At 44.0% G+C, this 14,230-nt stretch overlaps 1 protein-coding gene across 2 annotated transcripts in view; it reads left to right on the forward strand.

The window, feature by feature from the left end:
• The first annotated feature begins 9,754 nt into the window (after positions 1-9,754).
• Positions 9,755-14,230, forward strand: part of LOC108783148 (nucleolar protein 4-like) — a 70,828-nt gene continuing 66,352 nt past the window's right edge. For both annotated transcript variants that reach the window (XM_018551639.1, XM_018551641.1), the window contains exon 1: positions 9,755-10,858. In XM_018551639.1, coding sequence (XP_018407141.1) covers positions 10,814-10,858 — 45 coding nt within the window. In that variant the 5' untranslated portion in view covers positions 9,755-10,813. The remainder of the gene's footprint in view (positions 10,859-14,230) is intronic.

The following is a 14,230-nucleotide window of genomic DNA, read 5'->3' on the forward strand; positions in this document are numbered from 1 at the left end:
TTTTCAGGACACGTTCCTCGTAAGTGGAGAAACGATAAGATGGTCGCGATACATCGAACGAACGCGACAAAACTGCGTCTCTTCAAACGAGTAATGAATCCGACGATGCATCAAATTGCCCCTTACGTCAAATCCCCCGTTAGATCGGGTACACGCTCGCGAACTGCGACGAAAGTTCGCACCTCCTCGGGGATGCTTTCACGATGAGTTTCGCCGTTTACCGGATGACTTTGTGACATGCGCATCTCATCCGCTCGTTAGCTACCCATCTCGGCCAATCCTACGCCGGATATTAATTAGACGAGAGCCACGCGAGATTCAGATCCGTTTCTAGATTCTTCGAAGATCGCGACGCGCGATTTTTGGAGAATGTAAAAAGCAGAGTTGAATATCGTTTCGAATATCGCGTATGCAATTGTAATCTCACGAAATTAATCCCCGTAATTTCTGGAGAGATACGATGGCTTATGAAAGCTCTATAATGCGTAACTCGTAGTGACGTTTATATGCGACTTTTGCAAACATTTACTTTAAACATTGATATACGAAGTCTGGAAAAAATGGAAAGAATTAAGTCGCGATCGCGAGGGAAAATACGGTATTTATCCTTTGTATTTGCGAATCTTTTGTATTTGCCAGTCATTAATTAACTCTCGCATAACCGTGCCATGCATTATTAGCCGTCATTTTGCGCCGTGCACGCTTTCGCATATTAATGCGTGGTGCAACGATCGTTGCGAGAATACGCTTCGCTGTTTATACGTGTATGTATGTGTGAACGATGTTTTGAAAATCATCCTTTCCTCCCGCGTTCCTCCTTGTGCTATACCTATATATATTTCAATACGGTCAAAAAGGGGTTTTATCGAATGCATTCGCGTATACTATTCGTCCGAATTCATAAAGTTTAAATCGAAAAAAGAAGTAGAAAAAGCAGTCTCGCGTCTTTTAAAATTTCAAAAATATTGAATTTTCTCCCTTCCTAAAATAACGTTTACCATTATTATATAATACTTGTATAATCTCAATACCATTATTTAGTTATAACACAAAAAGAGACTTTTTTTTTGGTCGTACGACAACCGCTGATTAAGAAATGCACTTTGAACCAACAAAATATCACACGAAGATCATATCTCGAGAATGCGTCGCGGCTCCGTTCTACACTGGTAATATTAAAAGGGAGTATGCGGCCATAGTGGGGTATGACCATGAAGACGACGGCAACGAGGAAGAAAGCGGCGAAGTACGGGCCCTGAGTTACGTCTTTACACACGCTGCGGAGAGTGGCCGCGGTGCGAGCCCTCTTCACCGTATTAACGCCGGGGAATGCATTAGTGGTGGAGAAGAAGAAGAAGAAGAAGAGGAGGAGGAGGAGGATGAGGAGGAGGAGGCGAGGGTCTCTCGCGCGTCTCATACATACACAGGCAGGCGGAGGAGATGCGGCAACGTGGCCACCATGTGTGATGCCGGAGGAGAAAGAGCTGAAGTTTCTTTCTCGACTCTCTTGCGCCGGTATGGTACACACGTCCATGCACCCACTTTCCCCCTCTCCCCCACCGCGCTACCGCGCCCACGGTCGATGTACACATACACGATACGTAAGGGCCCGGGAATGCGAGGTAACCGACGTCTTCTCTCCTCTGGAAATTTTGCACCTGGAAAGCTCCGCCGCGATGATGGTTTCTCCCCATTCGGAGCGCGTACATGGTCACGCACAGTGCAGCAAAATTCTGCATTCTCGTGTCGGCGAAATGTTACAGGGGATGAAAGGAGCGGTGCATTTATTCTGCAGTTTGCAGCCAGCCGAAGATAATGAGAGAATGAAAAAATTAACTCTAGCAAAGAACAAAAGGCATTCTGTTATTTGCAACTTTGATCGAACTACTTGATACAAATCGTGATTACACGGCACGTATGCATCTTGTTTCTTCTTTTTCATCCTATTTTACACAAATTTAACTCATTTAAATGTTTGCAATATACAATTCTATAATTTAAATGCTTGAATTACATCTCACTCAGTTTGTTATTAAATTGCAACTTTTTATAGCTGGATAATATATACATTCCGATTGTGTATAAAATAATTTTTAATATTGTATAATACTTATACATATTGTGTAAATAAAAAATTCAATATAATGTTTATTAAAAGATTTACAGCGTATAAAATAAAAATTTTAATTAAATAATAAATGAAATGAAACAATTTTAGAGTAATCGTCATTTGGTAGCTATAGAGGGAAAAAATGCTATCTAATTTGCAGATTGAACTTGCAGCTAAAGTACACGATCGAAGACGGAACACGTGAAACAGTATTTTCTTAAAGCGTGATGGCTAGTTTCTCGAATTGGCGTTCCAGAAACTTCAATCATATACGTATATGGACATTCTGTGTAGCTGTTGGGTATAGTGAATAGCGACTGGCTTACGAAAGTTCGATAGTCCGGTGCGGTTCTGGGTAGGATACTTCACAAATGTCACGTCGGAGGGGTTTATGTGTGATGTTATCGATTAATCGCCGTGCGATTATTCGGTGACCGCTCGCGTGGATACAGCACTGCAGTGAGAACGTGATCGAAAAAAAGTGTTTCTACAGAGGAACACCATTAAGCGATCGGGCGTGCGTAAGACGAAATATGAACGCGCCTGCGAAAATACTTGATAACGCCGGAACAGCGATTCTTCATTCTCCCCTATCATGCGCACCGACCGGGCAAGAGGAATATCTTGTTGCCGATATTTTTCCTCCCGCGTAATTCGAGCAGCTTGATCTCCGCCGTGCACGATCTGCAGGCTGCGCATCCTCTTCTGGATAGGGGTGCTCGAACTGGTCGTTCACTTAATTCAATTTCTGACGTTACGAATAAATCCACGTTATGCGTCTACCGATCAATCAGAAGAAATCTCACGTTTTATTTTCATGTGTTTTTTAGATGCGTAGAACGTCGAATTTTTTCTACGCTAAACTAACATTGAAATTTGTTTTTTCAAAAAGTTGGAAGAAATTGATCCGTATCATCGAAAATGAAGCTAATCGTAATTAACACGCTTCGTTCTGTGTAATTCTAAGTGACTTGATCACCACGCTACGTGGTGATCTCAATCCACGGTATGTTTGTTAACGTTTGTTATACTTGTTAAATAATATGTTATACTTTATAACGGTTTAATTAAAATTATTATTATTATTATAAAGAAAAGAGAGCCTAATGTTGAATCATATGTTATAATTACGTGTCTACGAACAATATAAAAAAATATTTTATAATTACATTTCTTTTTATAACCAAGATATCAAACGACCTGAATGGAAAGTTCAGCGTGAGTCACCGATGGAACGTATTAAGCAATTTGGATCCTAGTTTCGCAATGCGACATTGTTCGATAAGGAAGTAATGAATAGTTAAATGGCGCGCGTGAGCTAAATCCACCGAACTTGAAAGCGATCGATGTGTGTTTCGCGGTAGTTTTAATATTTTTTTTCCCTTCATTGCTATAAAATCAGTTCCTTTCGCGCGCTCACTTTTCAGGCTGTAGCGACCATAATGGGATTATCTGATTATATCCTGCGCGCGTCTTAACGGTACACCTCAGCGCGTAATATGTTTAGTCGGCGTTATACGTACCGGTATATCCCGTTACGAATATTATCGACAAGCGACAAGCGCGGACTATACGGAGGGATCGATGCAAAGTGAGGCAGCGGGACTACCGGACTACGCGATGCAGTTTCGAATTCACAGTGTCGGCATTACGCATTATGTCGTCGTTTATCGTGATATTGCATCTCGGGCCAGGAGCTGGCGAATTATTCTGAGTAATGCGTCGCACAAGAATCGCGAACAAGCCGCGTGAAATTTTTAATACCGATAAGTACATGACTATATTGATTTTATTATTTTTCGTAGTAAGTACGTTCACGCAAAATTTATTATAAATTAGTATTGTACAATGTTCAAATTAAAATGTTTAAATTATTACTGTAGTGTTCAAATAAAAGATACGAGACTAAGATAAAATATGAAAAAAATATGTAACCAAATAAATAAGTATATTTTTCGCAATAAATTTATTTCAAGATTTTCAGTATACTAATCTTCATAGAAATAATACCAATTGAGTATCAAATTACTAAAATGCTAGTCAATTTAATTTGTAATATTATTATAGTAATTCAGTTGCGTTTCTAGATCCGAAAAATCAATTCGATGAGCAATTCAAAAGACTGCAAGTATAATATAAATGCACGGGAAATTGAAAACCATTAAGATCCAACTTCGACCGGTATAGATATTCTTTCATATTTATTATATATTCATACTATACAGTCCTAAGAAATCGTTTATTACTGCATAACAATATACGTCAATATTAGTCAAAAATTGTTATTATCTACTGTCGATTCATGCAAAAAGAATTTGAAGAAATAACTACGGTTTCGATAACATACAAAAGATGATTTTTCCAATTGTACAAAAAACGCACAGTCACGGAGTCATCTGTGTTCAAGTGATGGTTGAGAATCACTAGTGCTCGACAAGTGAGACAAAGCGATAGACTCGAGACGAATAAAACGAAGATATAGCGCAAGAGAGACAGAAGAGAACGGTTGTGGACGAAAGAAGGAAATCGGCACAGCATGGGAGATGGACGAGGGACAGGAAAAGGTTAAAAGAGAAGTAAAGAAGGAATGATGGGAAGAGGGTAAAAGGAAACGAAGGGAGAAACCCCCCGTTGCGCCCACACTGGACTTGGGTTTTTTGTAAGGACGTGCGGGTACGTGCGGGACGGATGTGGGGGAAGATAGGGGGAACGAGGTGGTCTGGTCGAGTCGGTACCAACGGGCGAAGGCGACTGCCGACGGTAAGGAACGACGAGAACTGGGGGAGGAAAAGAGAAAAACCGGCAGGCAAGCAGGGGCTGCTCTAGGGAACGAGAAACAGACGAAGGAGGGAACGGACTGTAACAGTAAGAGGGAAAGAGAAGAGAGAGACGGAGGGTTAGGGTGAAGGTAGCGAAGGCGATGCGGGAGGCCGAGAAACGGGTGGGGAGGGGGGAACGGTCGGGGGAGAGGTAGAAAGGGTCTTGCCACGAGGGAGTGAGAGGGTGGTGGCTCGGCTAGAGAGATCTATAGGGGTGCCACGAGGCAAAGGGTAGGGGGATTACTGCCTGAGGCTTCAGAAACCGAGGGTGTCTAATGCCAAAGTGGACTTTGTTCACTCGCCGAGATGTTCTTTGTGTGTGTGTGTGTGTGTGTGCACGTTTATATGCGTGCACGCAGGTATACGCAAAGAAATATATTTTCCTTCGTTCAACTCGTCTAACAGTCACACCGCACACTCTGCATGTTTCATTGCGATCGCATGGATTTTAAGCAAAAATTTAATTTACAAATTACAAAATTGAAGATAATAACAGAAGAAATCATTAAAGTTGCTAATGTTAAGCTGTTAATCAAATATCATCGAGATATAGTATATGTTACCGTTTACTTCTTAAAAGAGAAGAGGACAAACCCATCTTATTGCGTCGCGAAAAGTTTTCGTAATAAATTAAGTTAGTAGACACTTCTCTCGGCTCACGTAGGAACGATATTCTAGAAGACTAACGATATTGACGACAAATACGTTTACAAGAATGATAATGAGGATGATAACGAGAGAGGCAATTATATAGATACCTCTCGCAGGTAGGACACGGATCATCTCTCGCGTCGGATTGAATCGGAAAGATCGAACTTCCGCCAGAAAGTTTTAAGCTTTTTTACGCTCCTTGTGCCCCGAAGTTTCCTACTCTCCGTCGAAGCAAACTGTTGCTTAGATCGTTATCGCGTACTACCATGCGATAGAGGGAGGGGAGGGGGGAGGGAGGAGGGAGGGAGGGAGGGAAGAAGAGACAAACGTTCGTCCCATTGACGTGAGAGAATTAGAAATAATCCCTTTAGGGTCTATTCCGAGAAGGGAAGAGCTCGTGCTTTTTCTTCCTACGCTTTCGACTTTTCAATTGACATGCCAGTGACTTCCTTTGTCGGCGACACAGAGCGAGAGTGTGGGCGTGTCTGCGCATGCATTCATACATCCATCCATTCATTTATTTACCGTGCGCATTCCATACGGCATTGTTGAAAACGTTATTAATCCCAACGAGTTCGCGCTTTATCGCGACTGGAGTTTCCTTCGCTTTCCAGAAGATAGACGGGGCGGGGAGAGGAAAGGGAACAGAGAGAGAGAGAGAGAGAGAGAGAGAAAAAAACGGTTCGTGCAGAAGATGTCGTAAATAAAGTACGGACCGGCCAATAAAAAGATCGCCTTTTTGAAGGAAGTCGAGCGGACAGGTGGAGCCCCGAGGACGTCTGTGCACGGGGTATAACCGTCATAAAGTCGAGAGAAAAAGTATTTTACGACGCTGGCCCGATAACTTGGCCACTTCCCCTAAGACTACAGAGCCTTTTACGAGGTCACTCCTACATCGCAGCCTCTGTTCTTCGGTTTGTCCACGTACGCCCACCGCATGGATAATTCTAGCGATGCGGCTTCGTTGAACTTATAAGGCGATCGCAATTGTCATATTTTTCAAAGCTTTCGCAGTATTTTTTGGATAATTAGCTTACCATAGTAACTTCTTAATTGCACGATGCAGTGCGCAGTCTAATCTTGAAAATTTGAGAAATATTCTCTATCATTATTATAATTGGTGCTTTACGAGAGAAAATCGATTTTGCTGAAGTATCTAGAAATTCGGCTACAATACATATACATTTGAAAAAGTAATGCTATTAGACTATCAAAATAATAGTATGCTGAATGCTCAAGTTGATTGTTAAAATAATTGAAAGTACTTGTACTTTCTGCATGATTATTTTGACAAAAGTATGTAGTTACATTTCAGTAAAATTACCCTCTCTCTTTTCAAATAATTTATTTATAATTTTATTATACCTCGTACTAATTTTTGTTAAAGTAACTACGTGACTCGTGTATTTTTTACCTTAGACAAGCGCAATACTTTTAGAGCAATATTTCGATCGTTTCCAGTATCAAGGTTAACCAACATAGCACTGATTTTACGTCTCAGTACGTATGGACTTTCCATATCTTTGCTCGTACTTGACCCGATGAGACCACCGCATACGATTGGCTGCGGTCGTTTTCAGATTTACGGCAAAGGAAAATTGCGATCTCTCGTCGGTGAATTACCAAAGACTAAGTTTGCACGAATCCTTTTACGTACCATCGTAAGAACGGTATAGGTCGACTTGTCCGCTCACGAATAAAACATATCAAACATACACCTACGATAACGTAACTCGATGTTCGAGAAAATCAACCTTGTTAAATTAATAACGTCAAACTGTATCATTTATTTGAGTTACTTTTTATTTTTATTTCTATATGTCACCACTGCTCTTGTACTTAATAGGTTATTAATTTTTAACTGAAATAATGGAATTAAACAAATTACTCAAGAAATTTATTAAATTTGATTTAAATTTAGTTTATTTACTAATTGCGTACGTGTGTTAATACATATATGGAACGTTGTTTACTGTATACAAAACTGAATTTAACCATCAAAATGGATTAATTTACATTTTAATATGTAGAAATGAAAAATAACAAAATGTTATTTTACTCAAGGGATTGAAATATCATTGCTCCTTTAATACCTAACTTATATTCGTCACTTTTGCGAACCAGATTTTAACGATGCGTTCATCGTGTGGCCCGGATTAAATCGCCAGTTTAAAACGGCAATTATGTAAAGACGATGGCGTGTCCGACAATCGCTGTTCCCTTCGATATTATAATTATTGGACTTGACGCGTTTGACCCAGCTGTAAAGTATTAATCCGAGCTGGCAGCGCGACGATCGGTTAATAACGTAGAAGGCTTAAGGGGGGAGATAAAAATATAAGTAAAAGCGAGAGGAAAAATAAAGATCGACTTCGTGCGACATTTAAATATCCGTTTTGAATGCAACAATATCAATCATATATTAATGATTACTTAAAATCTATGTATAAATAGATGCAGATCAACTTCTCGTAACTCAGTCGAATGACAAGAAATAATCGACGATTTCGCGATCACTTAGGATTACTTAGATTACATATAAAGGGGATGCGCGTTCGAAATATAATTGTAGATTACTGTTATTTACATGTAGATGACACTCGTATTAATCCAGGTGGCAAGACGACAACGATGATAACGAGCTAATAATACAGACGGCTTAACAGAGAGAAACTGCATTTAAAAATGCATTCGCATCAAGAAAGCAAACTATCCAGCTCTTTTGCTCAAGTCGTATGCAGGTAGGCAAGCAGACGAAAAGGACCATTCTCAACGAAGAGGTGCCGGTGTAACTTACGTCTTTCAGGTATCGCGGCAAAGCCGGCGTTACGTATCGCCGGTAGTGGCACACTGGTGTGACAGCATGGTGCAAAGAACGGAGTCCAGCATGAGGAGGAGACGACGAACGATAGAAAGACAGAAAGAGAAAGAAAGAGAGAAAAAGAAAGAGAGAGTGTACGTGCGTGCGTGTGTACGAGAGAAAGAGAGAGACATACAGAGAGTGAGCATAGATACAGATAGCGAGCGACACACTCGAATAGACGAAGGCCGGCCAAAGAGACGTAGGGTGGGAGGGCGGGAGGGAGGTAGAGAAAGGGGGAGAGATAGAGACTGTAGATATTGTACGTCCACGTAGCAGCGCCGTACACGTACGATGAAGGAGCAAAGCGGTGAGCAAAGCACATACCCTTCTAAGCACAAGCCTAACACACACCCGTGGAAGCCCCTTCGGCCGATGAGCGCTAGCGCCCCTTGGCCCCTCGTTCTACGCTGTACTACTACCCTCCCGCCCGCCGCCCTGCTCTCACCGTCCGGAAAGGTCCCTGCCGCCCGTTCCCTCGTCCCCGCCCTTCCCCGCGCCGCCGGATGCCCGACAGCGGCCCCTTACGCCCCTTTGAATCCTCTCGCCCCCTCTCCCGCTTTCCCCCCCGAGTTACTCGTCCAGCGGCCCCCTCGATGTTCTGACGGTGACAGACCCTACCTTACCGCCGCCGCCGCCGCCGCCACCGCACCGAACCGAACCGAGTGGGGAGGGTCGAGGGTCGAGGGGGAGCCGACGAGGGCGCCGGGACAAGAGAAGCAGAAACGAGAGGGAACGGAAGAGAGACGGAGATAGAGAGAGAGAGGGAGAGAGCGCGAGAGAGATGGTCACGGTGAGAGGAAGGGAGGACGAGGAACTGAGGGGGGTTGACGCGCTCGAAGAGGGCCGCTGGGGAGTGAGAGAGCGGTGCGGGTCGTCGGAGGACTGGGTAGATGAGGGGTATAGCGCGGGAGAACCGACGGAAGGTAGGGGCGGCGGAGCGGGGGAGAGAGGGGGGGGGAGGAAGGAGGCTCTCTACCGTGGAGCTGGGGGGTGAGGACACACCGGGGAGGGGAGCATGTGGAGGCGGCAGCGCTGCGGTGAGAGGAGGGGAGGAGGTCGTCGTCGTCGCGTCGCCAGTTGCTAGTTTGCCGTGAGCGCTCGTTACGCGAGGACGTTCTGTGAATAGAGCAGCTGAGCACGGAGCTCTCTTCTATCTCTCGCCGTAAACGACACACAGGAAACGAGCGTGCAGACCAGGCGAACGATCGTGTGCGAGCAGGTAGTTTTTCCTAACGAACGATTCCTCGGGAAAGAGAGCAGTGGCTATCAGTGCGCAAGCCTTCGAGGTCGCTTCTTTTTCTCGACTGATAGACTCAACGACGTATTAACTTTTGAAAAACGTGAACTGTGCAACCTCGTTGCATCTCCCGATTGACGGAGAAATCAGTGTAAGACGAGTTCGGTATGCTCCAGAGATCAGACGAACGGACCAGCTGATCGCGAAACCGTTTTACCGGTCTGATGTACTTTTGCGGAGTTTCGCTTTGTGCGCGTCCGTCGTGACGTGAATACGAAAGAGGAAGAGAGACAGCGATAGTAGAGACAGCTGAGAAGAGACGCACGTGAGGAAGCGTAAAAGAAAAAAAAGAGGGAGAAAAAACACGGGATAATTTAAAGAGAAAGAATAACTTTTTTTTCGCGCTTTGAGACACACGAGGGTCATACTCTCTCGGTCATTTCGGTTGTGTGCGCGGCGCCCGTTTTAATCTCGCGCGGCGCCGACACCTGCTACTGCAACAACCAACTGCGCGGGCGGTTTTGTCGCGGAACTTTCGTGGCGCCGCTGTGTACCGTGCGGTGTGCGCGGGGTGACAGCTTAAAGTTCACGAGCGCAAGGTGGGACGCGGAGTGCGCGGGCGCGCGCGCGTGCGAACATAAAGGAAGACAGAGAGAGGGACAGAAAACGAAACACGAAACTCACTCTCCGAGAAAGTTTACTCGCGACGTGCCGGTCGCTCCGGAAAGAACACCTCATTCCCTACGCGCCCGCTCCGCGTGCCGGAGGAAACCGTCAAGCGGAAGCGAAGAAAGAAGACAGAAGAGGAAATAAAGAGGGGAACGAGAGAGAGAGAGAGAGAGAGAGAGAGAGAGAGAGAGAGAGCACTCGTCACCGTGTGCGCTCGTTTATCGTCGTTGTCAACCCCCGCGCCTCTTTACCGCCTTTGTATTCCCTCGTGATCGTCGCTGTGCCTTCGGGTGGACGCTTATGGCTCACCAGTAGGAGGGAAAAACAGACGGAAGAGCGAAGGACAGAGAGACAGGAGGAGAGGCGACAGGAGGACAGAGGCGGACAGTCGGATAGAGACCGGCGAGGCAGATATTTCCCGCTTCGCGAAGGGGGGGCAGAGAGGGCACCCCGGAGAACTGAATATGTCCGCCAAGCGAAAGGCCACTGCCATCATGCAGCACCACAAGGTGAGTCCGTATATTCGTGCTGCACACATGCACGACACGTGTATTGCACATTACACACGTTTGTATCCGCGCCACGTGATGTATATCAGTATACTCGTTCCCGATTGTGTCGCACCGTTTCGTTGCACCAACGGAACGTTGGCGGCAGTTCGCTTAGTTCGAGGAATTTCGCTCCGAAAAATATTTTCCGAGATTATCAAGGGAAAAAAAATTCTTGTACCCTTCGACGAAACGATAAATCAGCAGGTCAAATATTGAAATCCTTTTCGGAGAATCGAGAGAGAGAAAATGCATTAGAAGGATACACTTAGCAGGCAGAGATTAAGGTTTTAACCTTGACGACACACTAATTTATTTTATGGACGCATTAACCCTCCCTCTCCCTTGGTTGAACGTGACGATGAATTTTTTTTCCAGCAAAAGCTCGGAAAGCACGTCGGAACACGGCGCGCTCCGTTACGTAACTCGTTACTGCGCGCGCGGAACCTAATTTTTTTTTCGGTGCGCGGAAAGATAAACTGCGAAAAAGTTTTAATTGAAAGAGTTGTGTAAATCCCGTGCGGCGGCGGCGGCGGCGGCGGCGGCGGCGCCGACGACGACACGATGAGGTGAAGTGCGCTGAGTTCGAAAAATTGTTCTCGTGCCGTTCGTGCTTCGCGCACAGCTCGACATTACGCGCGCCAAATTACTCGCAATCCCTATCGCGACGTTGGTTACTTCTCCTTGACTTTCGTACCAGCTCGCTGGCCTAATTATATTTTGCGGAACGATATACAAATGAGTGTAAACGCCCTGAAGGAAGATGAAATAATTGTGTCAAACTTTACAAATGACTTTTTCAACACTACGAAATCATTTTCATTCAGTTAATATTTTACAAAATCATTTGCAATGTTTTACAAAATGATTTTGTTGTTTTCCTCGAGTTCCCGCTCGTGTCTCGTTAAACGATTGTGTAATACATTTCGAAAACAACACATTTCAATTGTCAAAATGTAATTCTTAACGTTCAATGCGATAATGTTACGGTCATCGATCTGTTGTGTTTGTTTTCGCTCTATTATTAATTTAATAACTAACTGAAAATATCAAGTTCGGAGACCTTTCCCGTGGATCCGTCAAGAAATCTGTTATTTGTTAATTAAAATCAGACACGCCGCCGGCTGTTACATTGCGTAACGTTAATTAATAGAAACAAATAAAGATTGCGTAACGTGAAAATTATTAGAACGTGAAATAATGAGAATTCTTCTAGCTTGCAAAATCTGAAATTTTGGTCTATTCGCTTCCGCTACTTCTGAAATGGTGACGGTTATGTACGTGTCGATAATGCCGTCGCACGTTGACACACGCGTGGAGAGGTCAGTGAGCGTCTCTTTAAGTTCGCGCTAGTGTATCGTAAGTAAATAACTTCCACTTGTTCGGGCGAATATCGACGGACGATCATCCATGAACCTCGATGACACACACGTCCGGCGCGAATCGCGCAATTCGCTCGTCAATGACGAACTCGGTCGGATCGTACTTATCTCGCGATTTTTTTTCTCTCTCTCGTCGCTCGCAACAACCGCGCCAGATTAGACCGACGTATCTACGTGAAAGATAATCCCCGGACGGCATATTCGCGCGCAGAGGCGTACTCGATTCGAACACGTGCTCTCCTGTACGCGTCGTTGTCTTTAATTAACAGCTGGATGCATCATTCGATCTTTACCTTACCGAGAAATTCGTAAGAATTAAACATTATTTACGCGACTTCTTTCCAAGTAAAGTACAGTACGATTTCACGAGTACGTATAAAAATTTTTTAAATAATCAATAATTTTTTGTGCCACGAAATTTATCGCACGTAAACTATTTTACATAGTACGATACATTTTAACAGAATTAGCGATAAGATCGAGAGAGGAGGATAACGTTTACTTTCCTTATATCAATTTTATGCAAGGAAGAGAAGACCGCGCGGCGGTTAAATAAAATTTGAAAAAAAATACGGAGTAAAGCTGGCAATAATACAAAAGTATTGAAGTGTTAAAAAATCCGGAATACGCGTGTCATCATTCCTCGCCGTTAATCTTCGTTCGTATCGCGAGCGTGATTAAAAACTGGCGCGTTTATCGGCTGATAAAGGTAAAATCGGCGCAAAAAGGGACTAGAGCGTTCGTCACTGAAACGCATTACAACGGCAGTGCGCCTCTTAACAATTTTTCGAATATCCGTCTATGCGATTTTCAGAGTGATAATACATATAACAGTCGTCGAAACGCGGTTCCACGAGAAGCGAGTCCGATAAAAATGCGAATGCGTATCGAATATGTCTCGTTAATTTATCGATCGACGTGTTCGGCGCAGTGTAAATTGCTCCCGATGACATCGCCCGAATTATATTCCCTTTCACGTCGCTACTCGTGCCTCTGTTTCCATTTTCATCGCGTATTTATGTTAAATGCGTACTGTCCAATTTTCACCTCGTATTTACGCCAAATGCCACTTTCAAGTTTCGAAACGCAATGAGAGAAGCTTTAAGCTTAAGATAATATTGCGGCCAATCACAGTCGAATGTAAGAAGAACGATCGACTATGATCGCGGTTGATTTCTTATACAGCTTAAAGCTTACTACACTTATTGTGTTTTTAAAGCTGCGTGGGGAAGCCATTCTTCTGTAAAGCCGCGTGAATCGACATTGATAATATTTTAATCGATGAGCGGAGCTCGTTAAAAGTGGAACGTCGGATGAAGCGTTTTGTGTTAATAATTTTACTTCCTGAAAGTCTCTTGCCTGAGATAGAATTCTCGTACTATTAAATGCCAAACAGGTCCAACAGGTTGCATTCTTCGTATTACATTAATAATAATAATAATATTTCATAGACCAGAGTTAGAAGAAAATGTAAGAGTTCAGAGATATTTAAGCGCACAGGATACGGAACAGGTATTGAGAATGAACTCCATGCATTCCTACAACGTCGAAGAAAGGATGAGTACAGGAAAAATGTGCGTGACAAATTGCGACCTTCGAAATTTCGAGAAACACCGATTGTCCTCGCTTCCAGCAGCGCGTTTGTTGTCTCGTTCAATCTCGACGGTAAATTATGGGAAGAGAAGGAGGAGCCGAGGAGCCTGGCGCGTGCAGAAAAATAGTACACACTAACGGTATTATGCTGGGGAACGAAAGAGCAAAGTGTAAATACTAACTGTGTGCTACCACCGACGAGCTCTAGATCGATCGGATCAGGAATCGAACCGCGAAAGTCGAGCCGAAGTTGAGGCAGGTTCGGGACGCCTGCACACGCGTCCTTCTTTGCTTATCTCTCCCTCTCTCTCTCTCTCTCTCTCTCTCTCTCTCTCTCTCTCTCTCTCTCTCTCTCTCT

The sequence above is a fragment of the Cyphomyrmex costatus genome, unplaced genomic scaffold, assembly GCF_001594065.2.
Source record: "Cyphomyrmex costatus isolate MS0001 unplaced genomic scaffold, Ccosl1.0 scaffold142, whole genome shotgun sequence".
Lineage (NCBI taxonomy): Eukaryota > Metazoa > Arthropoda > Insecta > Hymenoptera > Formicidae > Cyphomyrmex > Cyphomyrmex costatus.